Source organism: Mycetomoellerius zeteki, unplaced genomic scaffold, assembly GCF_001594055.1.
Source record: "Mycetomoellerius zeteki isolate Tzet28-1 unplaced genomic scaffold, Tzet1.0 scaffold213, whole genome shotgun sequence".
In the NCBI taxonomy this organism is placed as follows: domain Eukaryota; kingdom Metazoa; phylum Arthropoda; class Insecta; order Hymenoptera; family Formicidae; genus Mycetomoellerius; species Mycetomoellerius zeteki.
This window is the reverse complement of record NW_017257097.1, coordinates 9609-30219: the sequence shown is the minus strand read 5'-3', so window position 1 is coordinate 30219 and position 20611 is coordinate 9609. Positions and strand designations below refer to the sequence as shown.

The 20611-nt window shown below is 34.4% G+C and overlaps 5 protein-coding genes across 10 annotated transcripts; 3 read left to right on the top strand and 2 right to left on the bottom strand.

Moving 5' to 3' along the window:
• The first annotated feature begins 3210 nt into the window (after positions 1–3210).
• On the top strand, positions 3211–7666 carry LOC108722734 (IWS1-like protein). Of its 3 annotated transcripts, none has more exons than XM_018448001.1 (8): positions 3211–3835; positions 4145–4271; positions 4376–4936; positions 5072–6013; positions 6126–6486; positions 6571–6860; positions 6942–7053; positions 7358–7666. In XM_018448001.1, the coding sequence occupies exons 1-8, from the start codon at positions 3823–3825 to the stop codon at positions 7478–7480; spliced, it is 2529 nt and encodes an 842-aa protein (XP_018303503.1). In that variant the 5' UTR covers positions 3211–3822; the 3' UTR covers positions 7481–7666. The 3 variants fall into 3 exon arrangements, with proteins under 3 accessions (XP_018303503.1, XP_018303502.1, XP_018303501.1); XM_018448000.1 differs by having other exon boundaries at positions 5066–6013; XM_018447999.1 differs by having other exon boundaries at positions 4376–6013.
• Positions 7667–8543: 877 nt separating this feature from the next.
• On the top strand, positions 8544–9815 carry RpL18A (ribosomal protein L18A). Its single transcript, XM_018447958.1, has 3 exons — positions 8544–8631; positions 8876–9055; positions 9413–9815. The coding sequence occupies exons 1-3, from the start codon at positions 8614–8616 to the stop codon at positions 9746–9748; spliced, it is 534 nt and encodes a 177-aa protein (XP_018303460.1). The 5' UTR covers positions 8544–8613; the 3' UTR covers positions 9749–9815.
• A 761-nt stretch (positions 9816–10576) lies between these two features.
• LOC108722732 (F-box only protein 44) lies at positions 10577–12618 on the top strand. Of its 3 annotated transcripts, none has more exons than XM_018447994.1 (4): positions 10577–11612; positions 11744–11887; positions 11990–12177; positions 12538–12618. In XM_018447994.1, the coding sequence occupies exons 1-3, from the start codon at positions 11061–11063 to the stop codon at positions 12167–12169; spliced, it is 876 nt and encodes a 291-aa protein (XP_018303496.1). In that variant the 5' UTR covers positions 10577–11060; the 3' UTR covers positions 12170–12177; positions 12538–12618. The 3 variants fall into 3 exon arrangements, with proteins under 3 accessions (XP_018303496.1, XP_018303499.1, XP_018303498.1); XM_018447997.1 differs by lacking the exon at positions 12538–12618 and having other exon boundaries at positions 10577–10697; positions 11054–11612; positions 11990–12223; XM_018447996.1 differs by lacking the exon at positions 12538–12618 and having other exon boundaries at positions 10577–10697; positions 10914–11612; positions 11990–12223.
• Positions 12448–16806, bottom strand: in (inturned planar cell polarity protein). 2 transcript variants are annotated; one of them, XM_018447992.1, is made up of 12 exons: positions 16671–16806; positions 16394–16599; positions 16023–16326; positions 15550–15822; positions 15359–15415; positions 15020–15276; positions 14687–14776; positions 14272–14605; positions 13831–14168; positions 13430–13761; positions 13077–13243; positions 12448–12972 (listed from the first exon to the last, which is right to left on the bottom strand). In XM_018447992.1, the coding sequence occupies exons 2-12, from the start codon at positions 16546–16548 to the stop codon at positions 12505–12507; spliced, it is 2775 nt and encodes a 924-aa protein (XP_018303494.1). In that variant the 5' UTR covers positions 16549–16599; positions 16671–16806; the 3' UTR covers positions 12448–12504. The 2 variants fall into 2 exon arrangements, with proteins under 2 accessions (XP_018303494.1, XP_018303495.1); XM_018447993.1 differs by having other exon boundaries at positions 16023–16323.
• Positions 16807–17500: 694 nt separating this feature from the next.
• fzy (cell division cycle 20 protein fzy) lies at positions 17501–20275 on the bottom strand. The gene is made up of 7 exons (XM_018447961.1): positions 20125–20275; positions 19772–19902; positions 19614–19705; positions 18967–19258; positions 18590–18887; positions 18003–18319; positions 17501–17905 (listed from the first exon to the last, which is right to left on the bottom strand). Exons 1-7 carry the CDS (start codon positions 20235–20237, stop codon positions 17577–17579), a joined length of 1572 nt encoding a protein of 523 aa, XP_018303463.1. The 5' UTR covers positions 20238–20275; the 3' UTR covers positions 17501–17576.
• Between the last annotated feature and the right edge of the window lie 336 nt (positions 20276–20611).

Sequence of the window (20611 nt, the reverse complement as noted above, 5' to 3'; positions counted from 1 at the left end):
ATGGATAAATATGGCGGTTGATGAGAAACGAAAACTTGCCGAACGATTAGAGTAAAAATTGGGGGAAAAAATGGCAGAAAATTTAAAAAAAAATATAATTATTGCTACTGCAATAGTTGTGGGGACACAACTTCTAAAAGATTGTGAATATAATTCAGAAACGTCTTCAGATAGTAAAATTGAAGAATTATTAACGGTTAGTTGTTGCAGTTTAAGGTTACGTGTATTATTATTAGTTTGTGCAGAATGTTTTATATTACAATATTTGTTTATTAATAAAAGTTCGCTAAAAGGAAAAAGATATAGCATATTGAGGGATGTATTGAGAGAGTTGTATCAAATTATACAAATCATCAATTCCAATCTCTTTCGGATTACACATATTACATTTGAAGTTTTATTGACAACTCTTGGTCCAAACTTGAAAAATAATTTGTATACTGATAAGCCAACAACGTCAGTAGAGAAGCAATTACTTTCAGTGATTTGGCTCTTAGCAACTCCTGATTCTTATCAGTATGTATTTGAACGTATAAAATATACATATAAATATCTATCTATTTACTTTGTCACAACGATTGAGAAAATAATACAAATATTTCTTATCTGCTTTAAATAGTAAATTGTTTGAATAGGAATCTGAAAAAAATCTCTAAAAAAATTATTTGTATTATTCTAATAAAACAAGTTATAAGAAATCTATAATTGTAAGTTGTTTCCGCAAATAAATTATGTCAAAATAACTAACTTGTAAATAAGAATATATGCGTTAATAAAAGGGATTAAACAATTTAAATAATTGCATTTACTTGTTTTGTCTTGTAGAAGAACTTTTTCTTTTTTCATATCAAAAATCGGTGTTTTCTCAGTATTCTCCAAACGCAGTGTGATAATTTACTTATTTTAATTATTTTATTTATTATATTGTACATTATATTGTAAATATGCGCTTGGAAAATCACAGAACATTTACTAACAAGTAACACTACCCAAGTGTTAATCACCGATCGTCTTGAAATTTGGTCTACATATTCTTTAATGGAAAATATTTGATACGTATTTTTTTATATCGGCTAAAAAACATTTTAAGGGGGCTAAAAAAATGTTTTAACATTGTAAAAACTACTATCGCAACGTGTATATTGTGTCACCGTGGGCTTCTTGCTTGGATGTTTGAAAAATACATTTAAAATTGGCTGAAATGTATTACCTGGGGGTTTTTGGTATCGGGGATTACGAATCTGAAGTCAGAATTTTAAAATTCAAAATGTCGTATCCAATATGGCTGACGAATTTTCAAGAAATTGTTTAATTTCCATAAGAATGTGAATACTGGTGTTTTTGGGGTCGCTTAATACGAACTTGGAGTCAGATTTTCAAAATTAGAATAAATAATTATTTTAAAATACACTTCTTTGTTTTGCCTGCAGTTAGCCTACTGTGATAGTAGTTTCCAGGGTCTACCGCGAGGAGGTTGCAGTGCTATTATAGACCCCATTTTTTTTTTAATTTTATTTATTTTTTTTTAGTTTTGTTATTTTTTGTGTTTTTTTGTTTTTTGTTTCTTGTTTTATATATTAAAAAATTTTTACGGTGACACAATATACACGTTGCGATAGTAGTTTTTACAATGTTAAAACATTTTTTTAGCCCCCTTAAAATGTTTTTTAGCCGATATAAAAAAATACGTATCAAATATTTTTCATTAAAGAATATGTAGACCAAATTTCAAGACGATCGGTGATTAACACTTGGGTAGTGTTACTTGTAAGTGGAAAATATACCGCACTTGTGTGATTTAATACACTGCGCAAGATAGGTAATCTTTCCCGCACTCTCGAGTGAGGTATGCAGGGAACACTCTGGGAATTTTTCCCATATGTTTTCGAACGCTATTAGGAACGGGGAATGGGGAAAAAATAACGTTTACAAACGGGTTTGGGTGAACCCTACCCTGGGGAATAGGTTTCCGAACGCACCCCTGGTTTTACATTAAGCGGGTTCTACATTAGTCGCATCGTAATGTCGCAAGCGTGTCGCAAGTGTTGCGGTCCAATCAGAGTCGAGCTAACTTGTCGTTGATTGGACCGCAACGCTTGCGACGCTGCGATGCGACTAATGTAGAACCAGCTTTAAACAAAATAAGGCCGGTATTCATATGCCCGTAGTCAGACTTTATACTTAAGACTTCCTTAAATTTATCTTTATATAGATGCTCAGTAGTCAATGAAATAATTCGTAGAGCATCTGAAGATAAATTTAAGGAAGTCTTAAATATAAGGCCTGACTATGAATACGGACCATAGTCAGTTCTTATATTCAAGATTATCTTAAGTTCAGCTCTGAGATGTTACGAACCAATCAGAAGGTCGCATTAGTGACTTAAGACTATCTTGAAATAAGAATCGACTATGAATATCGGCCTATGATTACGTTTACACGGCTTGATTTACGCCAAAGTTACAACGTCGATGTTATAAAACTGGCCAATTATAGCTATTCCTCAAAAGAATGGAATGATTGTGATTGGCCAGTTTCATAATATCGATGTTATAACTTCGGCGTAAATGGTTCCGTGTAAACGTAGTCATAGATTGATATTCATAGTCAGTTCTTATATTCAAGGGGTGCGTTCCAAAACTCGACTCTATCAACTCCGAGTATTATTTATCCTTGTTCTTCATCTAATGTTGAACAAGGATAAAAGGTACTCGGAGTTGATAGAGTCGAGTTTTGGAACGCACCCATGATCGTCTTAAGTTCAATCTTGAGGTGTCACGAACCAATCAGAGAACCGCATTAGCATATTGAGACATTACTTAAGACGGTCTTTAAATAAAAATCGACTATGAATGCCAGCCATAGTCAGTTCTTATATTCAAGACCGTCTTAAGTAATATCTTAAGATGCTAATGCGACCCTCTAATTGGTTCATGACACCTCAAGGCAGAACTTAAGACGGTCTTAAATATAAGATCTGACTATGGCCGGTATTCATAGTCGATTCTTATATCAAGACTGTCTTAAGTAATGTCTTAAGACACTAATGCGGCCCTGATTGGTTCGTGACATCTTAAGACTGTACTTAAGACGGTCTTGAATGTAAGATCTGACTATGAATACTGGCCTAGGGCCGGAATCCATAGTCCGGTCTTAGGCCAGTATTCATAGTTACGCTACTGTATATACTGTGGTATATACTGTGCTTAAACCATCTCGAATCTTGAGCACCGTCTATGGATTCCGTCCTAGGTTATTAAAGTAGAAGTTCACAACTCGTAATGATTCATTAACGTTTTTAATAAACGAGAGAATTTTATATAAGAGAGAGAGTGGATTTAGTGGATTCGCATGGTTCTATGCTTTTTACAATGGGTCGAAAAAACAATTATTAAAGAGAAGAAGAAGAGAATTTAGTGCTGACATTTACTGACGTTAATTAAGAAAATAGAGCTTCAATTATAGAAAAGAGTGATACTTCACCATTAAAGTATCTCACAACACATGAGAGAATTGAGAAAATAGAAATGTATAATTGAAAACTTGATAGTTTCTATCAGTTTCTATTTACCGGAAATCTTAGTTGGTTATGTTACTTGTCCGAAAAGAAAGACTGATATTACGCATGTACTAAACCAACATACGACTTCTTGTCGATATATGAAAAGAAGCGGCACGTCTGACGTGAAAAATATACGATTTTGAACTATTGTTAAATATATAAAAGAACATAACGGTTATATTCAGTGATCAGTCGGTGCAAAATTTTTATTAATTTATCGTGACAAGCCACATTTTTTTACCACATTAAACATAGATGCCATGGGTTTTGAAGGTAAGGATAGTTATTTATATTATTGCTTCATTGAAATCCAAACTTTGTTCAAGACATTTTATTACCTGAATATATATAAAATCAAGTTTATATGAAAACATGATGTTTTGAGGTACCTATATAGGTACATTTTTATAACAGATATATTAATCTAAAGACCACAAGAATATTTAAAATGATATAAAAATGTATGTATAGACAATATCTGTATTTCTTCATTGTTTCATCCAATTATATATTCTTCTTTTTAGAAATTTTGTAAAAAGAACTACATATCATATGTGAATTGTTTTTCTTTTTCTTTTTAAGACGAAAGAAGTGATTCAGACGAAGAACATGATAAGTTCAGAAGCAGTACTCCAAATTCGCAAAAATCAGGTAGCAATGCAGCAAGAAACGGATCACATTCTGCTAGTCCAAAATCTTCACCTGCCAGGTATCTAATATTCATATTTTACTTGCTTAATTATCTCTATATTTTTAGAAATTGAAATTAACATTCTTTTGTTCTAACTAGAATTAAAATTTTTTTGTTTTTAGGTCAAATCAATCGTCCCTGATGCAAAATCGATCACCAGCTTCTGTCCGTTCCAATGCAAGTTCTAGAAAGTCTTATTCTAGATCATCATCCAGATCACCTTCACCGAATGGATCTATCTCACCAATGAATAATAAAAGAAGTATATCTAGATCACGTTCTAAATCCTATTCTCCAGAACATATAGAGACAAGTGCAAGAGATGGCTCACAATCACCACCGGTGCATTTACATCGGTCTATTAAATCTGGCTCGAGATCTCGAAGCTCCTCTCACTCTTCGTCTAAAAGTTCTCGTGCAGCATCAAGAAATATTTTTTCTTGTTCACGTTCTAGATCAAGATCAAATTCCCCGAAGTCAAATAATACTCCATCTAAATGTATATCTCCAAAGGCAAACTTTCAGACTTCTAAATCTCCTTCGCTGCGGACAATTTCTAAATCGCGATCTTGTTCAAAATCTCTGTCTCGATCCCGTTCTGGTTCTCCAAAAACATCGGTACATTCACATTCCCGATCGGGAACTCCCAAGTCTTTCCAATCAAGATCTAGATCAAGATCAAGGTCAGGATCAGCAAATCCCAAACAAGTCAAAGCTAGTTCAAGATCAAGATCTCTATCTGGATCCAAGAAAGATTCTCGTTCGCCTTCAATATCGCCAAATCGATCTCCAGTGACAGCGAGGCAATCAAGATCAAGGTCAAAATCACGTTCTGTGAATAGCTCTAGAAAAGGTTCTCCAGATTTAGGGAAAAGCCCTCGATTTAGATCTCATTCCAATTCGGCAGATAGAAAGTCCAAGTCAAGATCTAGATCAAGGTCCGGATCTAGGAAACAATCAAAATCACCATCGCGAGAACGGGCTTTATCACATTCAAAATATAAATCGAAATCTAGATCCTTATCGAGTTCAAGAAAAGGCTCGCGTTCACGATCGCGATCAAGATCGCAAAAATCTGGATCTAGAGGAAAATCAGGGTCTGTATCGGGTTCACGTAAAGGTTCCGTATCTCCTACACATTCAAGGAAGAATTCTCGTTCAAGGTCCAGATCCAGTTCGCGATCCCGTTCTGTTTCAAGAGCTTCGCGATCAAGATCTCGTTCTGAATCCAGGAAATCAGTATCGAGGTCGAGATCGCGATCTCGTTCAAGGTCAAAATCTGGCTCAAGATCACGTTCAGACTCACATTCAGGTTCAAGATCGGGGTCAAGATCCAGATCAAGATCGAGATCGAGATCGAAGTTACGCTCACGATCAAGATCGAGATCAAGGTCTGGCTCGAGCATCAGATCTAGACATTCATCACGTTCTAAATCTAGATCTAGATCGAGATCGAGATCCATCTCCGGATCTAGAAAATCCAGAAGTCCTAGCCGAGATTCAGATGAAGTAATTAGAAAACGAAATAAAGTATTATCAGATTCTGAAGAAGAGACTGATGAAGCTAAAGCAAAGAAACTAATAAAAAATGATTTGTCGGATTCCGAGCATGAAGATGAGAACGAAAGAAAAAAAGACGATGAGATACATCAAGAGAAGGAAGATGAAGATGAGGCAAATAAACAATTAGATGTAACAACTGTCCATGATCAACAGGATAACGAAGATTCTGACGATGGAATTATTACTGGTAGTGGAATGTAAGAATATATTTAACTGCAAGATCTGAAAATAATATAAAATATATTGGAGGATTAAAATTATAAAATGCGATAAAATTTAGTAAAACAAAAACGTATCTAATATTTTCAGGGATGATATGCTGTCCGATTTTGACCGTATGTTAGCACGGAAAAAAGAGGAACAATCTCGTAGACGTAAACGAAAGGACATTGGTATCATTAATGATAACGATGATATTATAGCACAGTTATTATCGGATATGAAAGCTGCAGCTGAAGAAGACAGAAAATTGAATCAACAAAATAAACCTGCTACAAATAAGATTGCCATGTTATCGAAAGTATTGTCGCAACTGAAAAAGCATGATCTACAATTGGCTTTCTTAGAACATAACGTTCTGTCGGTCCTTACTGACTGGTTAGCACCAATGCCTGACCGTTCGTTGCCATCTCTTAAAATCAGAGACAATCTTCTAAAATTGTTATGGGAGGTAAGATCATAATGAGATAAATCCATTCGATAAAAAGAAACATGTTTACATCACTTATTAATTTATTTATTATATCATTTATAGTTTCCAAAAATTGACCAATCTTCGCTGAAGCAATCCGGTATTGGAAAGGCTGTGATGTATCTTTATAAGCACCCAAAAGAAACGAAAGAGAACAAGGAACGCGCTGGAAAGTTGATTAATGAGTGGGCCCGACCTATTTTTAATTTATCGGCGGATTTTAAGGCGCTTTCGAAAGAAGAGAGGATGCAGAGGGACTTGGAACAGACACCTCAAAAAAGAAGAAAAATTGAGGACGGAGGATCCTCTCAAAAATCACAGGATATTAATAAGGCTTTGAAAGGAGATTCCAAGTATAGTCGTTGATAATATAATCGTTAATATTGATGTTAATTGTTACACTTTCATTACATTGAACTCTTTTCATCTTATAGACCATTGAGACCGGGAGATCCTGGATGGGTGGGAAGGGCTAGAGTTCCTAGGCCATCTAATAAAGATTATGTCATACGACCTGACTGGAAATCAGATGTTGATATTAGTAGGGTAGGTATTTGTTACTTATAGAGTTGGAATAAAAATAAAAATTGCTTTTATAAAGACATAATTGCTATATATAAATATGTTTAATTATTTATGATTATTTATCTTAGATTTTACTTATAAATGAAATTTTACATTTAAATTTTGGATAAAATTGTTCACTTCTAAATTTCTAATCTAGTTATTAATGTTCAATGGTGTTCTTTTCCTTAATATCTTGCTTCATAACATTTGAAGATTTTTGGCTATATAAATCATATGCTATTACAATTCTTTATACACAATGGTGTTTCGTTATTCTGTGCAGAGTACCAAGAAACAAATGAGCCGATTTGAAAGACACATGAAGAACTACATGGACAGTAAACGTATGAAATCAGCAAGAAGAGCAGTAGATATATCTATAGAGGGTCGTAAAATGTCTTTGTAATATCATAGTTCTTATGCTTTATACAAGGCTGGAATAAATCTGTGGCAATACCTCCTGATGATTGCGCAGGAAAAGATTTGATTTAGTTCTCATGTAAATCTCGGATAAATTAAAGACAAGTTGCAAAACACAAAGTTGTTTGTTCTCTTTCTAATAATTGGTATTACATATTTATTTGCAAATGAAGAAGAGAACATGTAATTTCATTTAAAGATAAGCTGATAGTAAAGAAATGATGCAATTTTGTTTGAAAATACAAAAAATAATTACATTTAAAACATTTTAATCAAATTGTTCCAATCAATTTTGACTAAAAGATCTAAGGATATTGTTTAGCATCTATAATGTATTTATCGATTAATTAATGTATTATTTATAGCCTGTATAAATAGAATTAAATAAAAATGCATGTTTGAATTTGTGTACATTTTATTTTGTAAAGCTGACTGAATTAAACGTTTCAAACATAAGCAATTGGAAGAGATGTTTCATATATACATATATATGCACAAAATATTTCACGGATTAGAAACAAAAAGAATTTATGATCTGTTTGTATAAAGTGTATTTTCCATTTAGTGATATAAATCGTTTTGTCTTCATTATTCATGGATAATGGAATGCTAAGAAAGATGGAACGACGTTTATATCGACTTATGTTACTAAATGGAAAGCTTCAAAGATTGATGAAATAACGTGTTTCCTAGTAATATCAGTATATTGGAAGAATACTGATAATATTTATTGAAATCCTATATATGTGTATCATTATGCACATATACGTATACACTCGCTTGCTACAACAAAAAAATAAGATTTTTCCAGAAAATAATATTTGAATATTTTAAATCATTAAAATTTTGTAATATTAATTTTAAAGTGCAGTTTTAGTGTTGATTATAAGAGAAATAAAAGTATGTTCTTCTAAAGTGTATCTTCTTTTGCAAGCAATTAAAAAATTATAATTTTTTACAAATAAAAATATTTATAACATTTTTTCTTTACGTTCTCTTTTTCAATTGGTCTTTCAAAAAGCAAAATTAAATGGCCACAGCAGAATTTCCGTGCAAGATGGTGGTAGTTCCTTTCCGGTTTATCGTTAAACGTGCAAGTGTAACGTGTTGCACGATACAATGAAAGCTAAGGGTGAAGTAAGTAATTTTTACAAATTTTACTTGAGGAATAAGCGAGATCAATATCGAAAGCTATTTTTTCTTATCCCAAGTATTAATTAGTCACTTGGAATTCGCGCGAAAACGTTGAACAGAGCTTTGCACGGATACACGGCGTGATCTAACCTATAACTGTCCCACACCAAGGCATGCTCGTATAATCCAATACAACCAATTTGTGATATAAATTCGAATGAAATGATCATTTTCCTTTTTCTTTCAGCTTAAAGAATTCGAGGTAATAGGGCGCAAGCTCCCCACCGAGAAGGAGAAGACCACGCCGCTGTACAAAATGAGGATATTCGCGCCGGATGCTATCGTAGCAAAGTCCAGGTTTTGGTACTTCTTGCGTCAGTTAAAGAAGTTTAAGAAGTCCACCGGAGAGATCGTGTCTCTTAAGCAGGTACTCATCTCACAATACTTATCGCAACTGCAGTTTTGTTTTATTAGATATGTTCTTTGTAACTGCAGTATTTTGTACTTGTTGCACTTAAAATGAAAATGCAGATGTTGGAAAAGAGAAAGTAAATTAAAGGACAAAAAGTATTGTTAATGTCCATTTTCATCAGTGTAGATTAATTCTAATCTCTTTAATTTACTCCTTATCCTTTTCCAATTCTTAAAACTAGAGAAAAATAAAGAGTAACTTAATTAGAGTTATTTTACATTGTTAAAAACAGATATAACAAATTTAATGTCTCATTTGTGTTTATATATTGGATAACTTTATATGTTGATAAGATAAAATTGATTCTTTTAGATTCCTGAGAAAACTCCAATGAAAATCAAGAACTTTGGAATATGGCTGAGGTACGATTCTCGATCTGGTACACACAACATGTATAGGGAGTATAGAGACCTCTCTGTCAGTGGGGCGGTAACGCAATGCTATAGGGACATGGGTGCCCGTCATCGTGCACGCGCCCACTCCATACAGATCATCAAGGTAGAGGTTGTGAAGGCTGCGAATTGCCGCAGGCCCCAAGTGAAGCAGTTCCACGACTCCAAGATCAAGTTCCCGTTGCCCAAGCGAATTCAGCACAGAAATCGTATGCCGCTGTTTAGCGTCCGGAAGCCACGCACCTATTTCCTTTAAACGACACGATGTTTTTGTACTGCAACGCTATACTACTCTGCAGAAAATAAAGGAACTTTCAACATAATTACACGTAATCGTTATACAATTTCCTCCACCCTTTTGCATCCGTTTCGAGAGCAGCAGCAGAAATGAGCTCGAAATGTTTTAGTTGTTTGGGAATAGAGGAATTTAGTTTAGAGCAACAATATCCTGTGTTGCGTTGCTCGTAGAAACCTTGGATGTACTCCGTTTCACGCATGATTTATCATTTTGTCCTTTAATGTTTGGTGAATAACAAGGTTAAAATGATACATGATGAGCACTATAGTTCGGATCGAGCCATCGGGGAGTGGGGTGTCCCAATTTCTAGATAACGACATCCTAATGTAAAGATTGTACTATTTTTTTTGTCAGGAATTCTGATTGGCTAATGTTTTATCTGTCACAAATAAAAATGAATAAAAAAAAGACAAGTATTTGTTTGCTTTCCTTTCCTTCGTCATCATAGTTTTAATATACGTATAAAAGACATGCTCCAATATAGAGCTCAGTACATAAAGTATGTACATGTAATGTTCAATGCACAACAAGGATGAAATGATACATGAATCATGATGTGCAATATAATGCTCTTCACGGGGTATGCTCGTCAAATTATAAAGGAGCAGATTTCTTTCATTGACCATCATCTCGAAACTGTTTGAAACGAACAGGGAGACGAACATAGATAATAATAGGAGTCACGTCAGTCACGTGTCAAAAGAGTGGAACGGGATTCGCGCCTATTGAGAGAGAGAGAGAGAGAGAGAGAGAGAGAGAGAGAGAATTCCGGCTGTACACGTCTTCCATTATGACTAACTAAGCATATTATTGATATCGATTTGCGCTACTTTCCACGTACGGGTACGAAGGTCCTTACAAACTGTGACTTTGAAGAGAAAGCTTTGAAGAGAGCACGCGATAAATCGTAAGTAATTGCGATTGCAAGGTCATTTGCGTCACTTTGGACGTTTCGTAATTTCGTTCCGTTTGTTCGATTCGAGTGACACGGCGGGCGATTTTTCCCGCGACATCGCGGAAAATGTCGCTTGTTTTTATCGAACGTAGTGTCAAATATTCAATATTGCGTATTCAAAAACGTGTACTTTTGCATCATGCGTAACAAAAGTTTGCGGAAATTCAGACGCGATGATGGCGAAACGCTTTCTCGAGATCGCCTCGGTGACCACTCTTGACATCGAAGCAACATCGGCGACATCGTAAACACATCATAGGCGTCAGTGCATCACGACGTAACGTGTCAAGTCAAGTGTGTGTTAACAGTTAACAGATGATGGGACAGTTCAATACTATTCCTTCAAGTCCTCGAGTGATGTTTGATGAAGAGGGTGACAATGGCTTGGTACTCTGCGATAAATACCTGCCGGTCGAAATCCTGATAGAGATCTTTTGCTATGTCGACTGCAAGACTCTGATGAATTGTCAGTTGGTATGTAAACGCTGGAAGATGTTGATGAATTACGTCTGGCATAAAAAGACCGAGCAGACGCTGGCTAAATCGTTTCCATGGAACGACAAAATCCCCTGGTCCGTATTTTATTTCGCATGCACTAAGAAACCGTATGAGAGGAACTTGCTGAGAAATCATTCCGGCGCAGAAGGTATGCATCATTGGGACTTAGGTTCGAATGGCGGTGATCATTGGAGGATTGAGGACCCTCCCGTCGGCGTGCCAGAACTGCCGCAAACCGAACAAATGTTTAAAGATAGACAGATCTGTTTCACAACATCTTATCAACGTTGTTCCAAAATGCAAGATATCTATCTGACAGATGAAGGGATTCATCCATACATCCTAGACACTTATCAACCGCCTATAGTGGTATCATCAAGTTTTGTGATGAAAATTATATGTATAAACAGCACGCACGCACGCACGCACGCACGCACGCACGCACGCACGCACGCACGCACTGTATGCAATTGTAGATTATACATGTCATGTATGTGCAGGTAAGCGAATGGTACAGCTGTCGATGGGACTGTCCAGCAAAATATCAATTGGAAGTAAAATTAATTGGTGTTGACGAAGAACAAATGGATAAGTTTAAATTTGAAGATATTCTAGAAGGAGAGAAACAGAATAGATGGCTGCAAGTGAGTATTAAAAAATACGTAATAATTTGTTTTACGTAATGAAAATTGAAATATGGGATACATATAATCTTCAATTTATATTTTTTGTATGCTTTATCACAGGTTTCACATGTATTTGAAAACTATGGAACTGGTCTCAGAGTTATCTCATTTGAACACAGTGGGAGAGACAGATTGTATTGGGCAGGACATTATGGCAGTAAAATGGCTGGAGCATGTGTTTCTGTGAAAATTCCTGAGAATATTTGCACTTGCACTGCAAGTGTAAACAAACACAATTAAAACAACAGGTATTAGAACAAAAGACAGAGAGGTCAAACTAAAGAAGTTAATTTATGAAGGATTTTCCCTCTGCTTTTTTAATAAAAAGTTTTATGTAACAAAAAGTCATTGATTCCAATGAAATAAAAAATAAGTATGAGTATATAAAATGTTAAATATATAAAATTTTTTATAAAATATTGACTGTAACTACCTAATAAAAAGTAATTATTTTAAGATTACGTTTTTATTATCACAGTTACAAATTAAAAATAATTTATATACAGTGTGTTGCGTATATAATAAAAATTTATTCAAAATATGCATATTTTCTATATACATACAAAGTGTAAGTGTTACGAGTGTAACTGAAAAGCTATTTCGATTAGGTTCTGAGGTGCAGAGTCTTGATGGCACACGTACAATTCCTTTGGATGAGGGCTCGTATAGAGGCGTCCAATTACCCAAAAAGCTGTATTTTCCCATTCAAATAATACACCGTGTTCTTTAACAGCGATTAAACTTTTGTTGATTACCGTTTTGTCTATATCTTGATTCAACATCTTAAATCTTACTGTATTACGTAACAGTCTATGAATAACATGTACACACTTATTAAAGTTAACAAGAATCTTGTTATCCTTTGATGTATTTTGAATAGGTATTGATGTTAATAGAATTCCTTCCACCATGTCCAAATGAACATAATAATACAAACAATTTTTATCACCTGCAGTTAGTTTTTGAGGTATCAAATATTCTGCTTGGTTTAACAAGTTCTCTCGTATATTGGATATATCCATTGTAAGCACGTTACTATCGTTCTATGAGAAAGTATTGATAAATATATTAGTATTTGAAACAAACACTATGTATTTTTTGAGAGAAAAAGAGAGAGAGAGAGAGAGAGAGTGTGTGTGTGTTTTACCTTATATATATCGATGTCTGAATCACTGTCATCCGAATATCTCGATGCCGAATTAATCTTCTCTCTGATTGCTCGTCTTCCAAGTATGGGCATTGCCTCATCGCTCATTTCGCTAATACCACCTGTTCCTTGGCTGAGTGAATCTTCGGAGGTTTGTAAGGAATACACTAAATATGTGAAAGGATATATACCATATACTTGTAAAATAATACATATATAAGAAATAAAACAACTTATATAATACATACTGTCTTACGTATATTGTAAAAGTGACAAAAAGAATTAAGATATAGTATAAGAAATTATATATTTGAATAGATTTCACTAATTGACTTGCATACATTGAAACTTACTAGAACCCAAGATCACGGGATTTTCTTCAGAATTTCGTTTCTTCAAGATAGAAGGCAATTCTTGCGGTTTCTTACTAATAGCAGGATTGACATTTTGCTTAGACAATACAGTTTGCACGTCAGACGTTGACTTTATCAAACCAAATAAGTTTTCCGTTATACTGGATGACGCTTTCGTTGTTGTATGTTCCTCATATGGTATTACTTCGGGTCTGGTATTGGATGTAATCCATTTCGATGCCAAGACTGTGACTCCTATTTTTTGTACATGCTTTAATGTCTCTTGAGCCTCTTCCACGTAAAATACATCTGGGCCAATCGCGTCATTGTATCTAATTGAATGATAAAACTTAAATAAAAAGCAATATTTAGACTATTCATGTAAATTAATACACACTCACTTTGCAGTGCATCCACCAGATTCCAACAGCACCGCTAATAAATCGTGCCCATACCCGACAACCAATAAAAACCATTTTCCATTTGATATTAATAACTGGCTGCTGTCGTTGCTGTCAATATTACCACGATTGCAAGACGAAGGATAAATTTGTTTCCACAGAACTAGGCATTTTACTTGTTCTTGGCTCACCAGATTTAATAAACCGTTATGTCTCAAGAACGAATGTACGTCGATCAGATCTTCGTGAGGCAAATGAGATCCTAGAAGATGGCTCTTGTGATAAATGCAGCTCCCTAATATAGTATATAATCTTTGACAATCCATAGGCTCTTCGTTCTGTTAAATATACGTTTGTTAGATATAATTAATGTAGATTTACATTTTAACATAAGCATATTATTAATTATTTAAAATATAATTGAAATAAGTGTCGATATACCCAGTCTCTGTAATCCATAGCTTCCATCTCACTTAACGCGGCGTCTATTTGAATTTGCGCGTCTCTCGGTAATTGTATAAAGCTTGCCACTGAAAAAGCGCTTCTAAATTTATAATTCTCCACACTTTCAGTACTATTTTGTGACTTTTTTTTAATATCAGCTTCTTTGTAGGAATCTTTAATATTTGTTAATCTGTGCATAATTAGAATGAAAAAATGATCCAAAAAAAACTGATTTTCCACAGAAGTAAAGCATTTCGTTAGCGATTGATAGGTAAATTCTAATGTTCTGACAATGTCTTCTGTAATCTTGATAATCTCCTGAGAGGTACAGCTACAAAGAAGTGATTGATAAAATTCATGTTAAAATAATTGCTGTATTCTTTCCAATACTATACTCTGAAGTAAAATTCACCATTTGCCAGGTAAAGCTATCAAAAGTAATTCATCATCACGGGATGTGTACGCAATATGCGTTTCTTCTTCGCCTATATAGACAGTTGTACTAAAAATATATATATATGTTATGTGACGTTCAGAAAATCGCCCGCAGTACTTCGGGAAATGATTCGGGATTCAAAAAGAAGGAAAAAAAACTATATAAATCACTTCCCAAAGTAACTATGATTTTCCGGAATAACTATATATATATATATATTATATATACATATTTTTTAAATACAATAATAATTGTATGTATCTGGTGACACGGTAGTGTCTCGGCGCTAAGAAAAGCGAAGCGTAATACCTGAGTGGTTCTGTGCCCACTATACTGGGTAATAAATGATTAAGAGTTATAAAAGCTCCTCTTGCTGTACATAGAGAAGAATACACATTTTTAGTTTCGGAGCGCGGGAACGTATACAATACGCCTTGCAACTCTTGTCCCATTTCTGAAAGATCCGCAGTTTTTAAATATATTACGCCCAATGGATAATTCAACAGAGACTCCATAAAGAAATTACTGAATTCTTTATTCACCAAATACTGGGCCAATATCGATTGCTAAAAATGTATGGTCTGTAAAATATTATCTCATTCATTATCACGTATTCTTACCGTCGTATTTATAATGAAAACTAATTACTTTTGGTAACTTTGCAGTAACATTAACACCAGCTACTCTTTGTAGTTCTAATGTTACCTGTAAATAAAGAATTTTTAAATCTTTTCTTAAAAAAATTAAAATAGATTCGAATTATTACAATTATACATAACAAAATCCTGAATTTATTAATCACAATCACTTATCAATTATTGACATCTATTAAATCTTACATTTGATGGCGTAGTGATTTCGGATAGTATTCGATCTAAATTCTGAAAAGTAACATTGTTCGAATTGATGCTCCGTAACCAGTCCCCGATTTTTATATTTCTCTTTTTCATAGCTTCACCATCGGGTATAAATCCGGCCACCATAACTCTCATTTTGTCCGAGAACGCACCCGGAGTAATACCGAAATACGCTTCGCACAAAGTTGCCCTTCTTCCCAGCTTATGTCTTCTCTCAGGATCGACCCACAATGTAACTTGTCGAATTTCTCCTGCCTGATCAGTACAGACAATTACATACATCAACAGATACAAGAAGCAGATTTTATGTGACATTTTATTTGTCATGTTAAATTTATTAAATTACAGCTAAATTTCACTTTTAATTCACGTGTTTTAAAATCATTTACTTTTAAATGTTTCCAAAATATATTATAGTTTATCGTTGTTAGTGCATTGATTGCTTCAATTAGTACCTGAAAATCTTGAAATTTGACCTCCTTGGTCCCATCTCCTTTTTCTTGAGCAGTTGCATTATTTGTCGCAGCGCTATTGATAATCCTTTTATTTTTCGTGCTCCATCGCTTGCTTTCCTTGCGTCTAATAAGACGAAACAGTTTGCCAGCTCTCGTGCTACGGCGACGTGTTAATTCGGGCTGAGGGCTTTCAATGTCATTCTCCGAAATTGTAGGATTCTCGAGTAGACTTTCCTCTGTGGATTCTATATAGAATACTTCTCCGGTGGGTTCGATCTCCGATTCCCATTCAACCACAGAGCTGCTTTAAGTATATTAAAAATCGTCCAGAAACACATCTTTTCACAAATACGCCTGATTGTTGAATTTACCTGCCGGTGTCTGAGTAATATGATCCTGTGCTGGAACCACTGTCACTTGCCCACCAATCGTGATCATCCTCGTTGTAGATATCCGCGGAGTACGGCTGATCGGACTGCTCGCATTTGGATTTTAATAAAGCATTTTTGTTCTCTCTCTCGCTCATATTTCGTTGAAAATTATTGTGTCAAATAGGTTGATTTTATAATATCTAGCTCTGCAAGTAAGACCTGAACTAATACACACACATATAATATTATAATATTAATATAAAATAATTAGGTATACCATATTTTTCTGCATTGATATCCTAAATAACATATTATAATGTGTCTATCAATTATTATTTCACTTGCATTTAGTTATTGTATATAGGTAGACTATATGTACTGTTTAGGCAAGTGGAAAGTCTATTATTCGATACTATCTGAATGCACCTATGTAGCGTACCTGAATACAAGGCTTGCCTGTTTGCTTGTGCCCGGAGGGAAAAGAAAAGGAGTGGGGATGTGTGTGTGATGAGCACCTTTTTATTCTAATATGCGTGAAAGGTAGCAAAATTCCTATACATACGTAACGCTGAAAGTGAAGAATCAATGATTTTTAAATATATATATATATGTATATATTTTTTTTTTAAATTTATGAAAAATTCTAAATAACGTAATAAAAATAAGAAAACTTTTCTTAAAAAACTGAAAATTAAAATTTAGCAACAAGATAGACATGAAAAGCTTATTACAAAATAATATTACGACAACTACTCAACTTACTATAAAAAATTTATTTTTATTTCTTACATTTATATAATTATCCTAAAAGCGATTGTTGCAGAGTAGAATCTGAATTTTCATATAATAAAAGTTAGAGACGTAATACGCTAATGCAAGCTTGTTTGTACTTCGATTATTAACTATATGTTCTTACATTTACTTCCTTCACCGATCGTGCATGTATCCCAATCAATCTTGTCAACATTAAGTATTTACTTTCGCATTTTCTTTCTCTGTATAAAATGGATCAATCAATTGATTCGATACGTTAATACTTCTATGTTTGATAACATTCGACCATGTCATATATATTTGTATTAATTCTATTTATATTATATACCTGTATATATCGATCGCATACAATCAGTTAGAAAAATAAATACTTGTATGATTGCTAAGCAACATGCATTACATGTAAATTTTATCGAATCGATTGTTTAAGCCTAGACGCGACGGATTTTATGTCGTTAGATTCTTTTTTTTTCTGTGGATCCACTTGGAAACACTTCCACAACCTTAATGTTTCGTCGGCACCAGCACTAAGCACTGTAGTTCCATCCGGAGACATGGCTAAATGTAAAACGCGACTGGTGTGTCCGGTAAGTTCCGCGAGCTTCGTCATCATCGGGTATTTCCAAATTATTAGCTGATTTTGCGCGTATCCGTGTCCAGAAACAATCTCTTTATAGTTCGTAGACCACAGCAAAGCGCAGACCTGAGACTTTGTGTCTATCGTATTCAAACAGACACCTGTGACAAACAAAAAAATCGAATCTTTTTTTTCTACAAATTTAACATGCGATTTGTAAACCATTATAATATACAAATCGCCTCTTCTGTAACTTGCCTGAGTTGCAATTCCAAAACCTAATGGTCCGATCGGCGGTACCGCCACCGCTCGCGAGTACGTTGTTTTGCCAAGGACACCAAGCGAGTGCTTTTACGGCAGCTTGATGCTGATTGAACGAATAAATAGGTTGCGCCTGAGAATGCCTTTGCCCAGCGATTGACGACCAGATTTGCAGCATGTTATCATTGCCACCACTCGCCAGATATTGTCCATCAGGTGACCATTTCAAGCCACACACTTCTTGAGCGTGTGCGTTTATAGTCGAGATCAAATGATCTCGTTCTCTAACATCATGATGCACTATTTTACCAGACCTTTGAAACAATAATGTAATTTTAGTCTTATTTTCAAAATTCAAATTTTACTTTTAGTTTCAATCTCAGTTACATCTCGGTTTATTTACACTTTAATGTTGTGTAATTTTCCAAAATCTTTAATAAATGATCTTGATTTCAAAAAACTATTATATTTATCAATCTAATCGATAGCTTTACGAAATCAAATTTTCTATAAAGATCCAATTCTTTAAAACTTATGGGCAACAATTACAAAAATTAACTATCCAGCGTATTGGTGCATATTACCTGCAGCCGCTTGATAGTACATGGGAATTCCAGGAAAGAGAACCGACTCTGGCTACATGTCCGTTCATAATACGCATTCTCTTCATTTGACTGCAATCCCACAATTCTGTATTTCCTACTGTGGTGCCCACTGCTAAACATGGACCTTCTTGAATCCATGCAACAGAGCATACATAATCATTCGCTTCCAATTCAAATAATTGTTCTATAGTACCAGTTCCAGCGTTCCATAAATAAACGTTAGCACCTAACGCTACAGCTAAGATATTATTGTTTGACCAATCCACTAAGTTTAAATCTGTAAAAATCATATTTTTTTTATCCAAGTATTCTTCCATCCCTTTTGTAAATAAAAAACGCGAAAACAGGTCGCTTACAATAATCATCGATAATTTCAGGTGCGTCTAGTATTCTATCAGGGGCTTGCGGTATATATCTCGTGGAAGCCCTGACACTAGCCGGCGTTTTAGTTTGACTGTACAAGACTTTGAGAGGATTCTGATATCCTTCCGGTGGCGCTGGTGCTTTAATTTGATAAGATAAAACTCGCGCGTTATTTATATCACCACCATGAAGATTTTCTCCTATGAGACGCTGCATCTCTCGTTTCTTAGGACTCACTTTATCAGCTTTGTCTTTATCTTGTTCAGCATTTTGTTGTTGAAGAATCTAAAGTAGAAAGAAATAGTGCATAAATATGCCAAAGAAATAATAATGTACTCAAATATTTTCAAATATACACTATAGAGAATTTTTTTCAATGAACACACTCAATGCACATAAAAACTATCGTATACAAATTGACATAAAGATATTTCTTTAGTATGAATATAGAAACTAGTAAAATCATGGAATTTTTTATACACTATTAGATACATTACTATTGATAAAATATATATTTTATAATTTAAAGTATTTGCATTTTACTTTTGCACTCAGATTAAATCAATACACGACTTTAATTTGTACCAGTGCACGCTAATGTATCCAACTGAATTTGCTGTTAGTTACAAATATTTGTTACCTTGTAATGGCTTAATTCAAAATTAGTTGTGGCTCTCGATGGAATGAATCTGTCGCCACCGCTGGGTGTCTTGGCTGGAGTAGTGGCTCGACCTATTATAAAATGCAATCAAAATTTTATTTCTTTCATTAACAATGTACAAATACTAGGAATCTTACTTGGAGACTTCTTGATATATTTGGAAGGAGTTTTCTTGGGCTTGCAATCATTTTTCTTTGTTGGGGTCTTTCCTGATATACTGCTTGTAAAAGAAGCAATTTTTTTTGACGAGTTTAAACTGTGATTAATGCTGAAACATGAGATACATGTATAAGGCAATAAGGCAATATTTGTATCAAAGTCAATGTGTTTGTATGCACATCTAACATAATAAATTTACTCAACATTCAAAATTCATGTATATAGTGATTAGAATGTAAGTTGATACATACAATTTACCAAATTAATAATAAAGTGATAAACGTATTAATAATCAGATTCTCGACAAAATTCAAAAATTCAAGACAGTTACTTTAAATTCGATGCTTCTATGCATTTCTTTTGCCAGCGCGGAATTGCGCCTTTGATAGCGTCATCCATGCGGGTTAAATTGTCGAGCTCCTTCATAAATCTCAGATGCGACATAACGCGACGTGTCCTCGAATGCAAGATCAGCTGCTAGAAAAGTTCTGAAACAAGTAAGTTGAGGACGAAGCAATCAACGTCGAATCGTTTTTGTTGATAAGAAACGTGCTGAAAAACAACCAGTTAAAAAAATTGAAACACTATTTTATCGACTCAATTTCTACCAACGTCTAGGATACGCGTCGATCGGTGACATACTCGTATGTACATACCAATGCCGCGTGAATCCTGCGTGAGGCGAGAGCGTGGTTTAAATGGACGCAATATCAATTATCAAGAGATTTAAAAAGAACGTTGATTTTAAACGCCACCGGTCATTTCCTGTTTTGTTTACGCAGATGTCGCTACACGCTTTCAGTAGCTAGAGTCCCTAT

Bases quoted from the DNA above. Each gene is read 5' to 3' on its own strand.
- LOC108722734 (XM_018447999.1), top strand. The intron at 6,014-6,125 runs GTAAGAATATAT...TAATATTTTCAG, and splicing joins ATTATTACTGGTAGTGGAAT to GGATGATATGCTGTCCGATT. The intron at 6,861-6,941 runs GTATAGTCGTTG...TTCATCTTATAG, and splicing joins GCTTTGAAAGGAGATTCCAA to ACCATTGAGACCGGGAGATC.
- fzy (XM_018447961.1), bottom strand. From the start codon at position 20,237: ATGTCGCATCTGAGATTTATGAAGGAGCTCGACAATTTAACCCGCATG. The intron at 19,706-19,771 runs GTAAGATTCCTA...ATTTTATAATAG, and splicing joins ATATATCAAGAAGTCTCCAA to GTCGAGCCACTACTCCAGCC. The intron at 19,259-19,613 runs GTAACAAATATT...TTTCTACTTTAG, and splicing joins TTGAATTAAGCCATTACAAG to ATTCTTCAACAACAAAATGC.
- in (XM_018447992.1), bottom strand. From the start codon at position 16,548: ATGAGCGAGAGAGAGAACAAAAATGCTTTATTAAAATCCAAATGCGAG. The intron at 14,169-14,271 runs GTATATCGACAC...TATATTTAACAG, and splicing joins CTATGGATTACAGAGACTGG to AACGAAGAGCCTATGGATTG. The intron at 12,973-13,076 runs GTAAAACACACA...ACTTTCTCATAG, and splicing joins CAGACATCGATATATATAAG to AACGATAGTAACGTGCTTAC.
- RpL18A (XM_018447958.1), top strand. The intron at 9,056-9,412 runs GTACTCATCTCA...TGATTCTTTTAG, and splicing joins AGATCGTGTCTCTTAAGCAG to ATTCCTGAGAAAACTCCAAT.
- LOC108722732 (XM_018447994.1), top strand. From the start codon at position 11,061: ATGATGGGACAGTTCAATACTATTCCTTCAAGTCCTCGAGTGATGTTT. The intron at 11,613-11,743 runs GTATCATCAAGT...ATGTATGTGCAG, and splicing joins CTTATCAACCGCCTATAGTG to GTAAGCGAATGGTACAGCTG. The intron at 11,888-11,989 runs GTGAGTATTAAA...GCTTTATCACAG, and splicing joins AACAGAATAGATGGCTGCAA to GTTTCACATGTATTTGAAAA.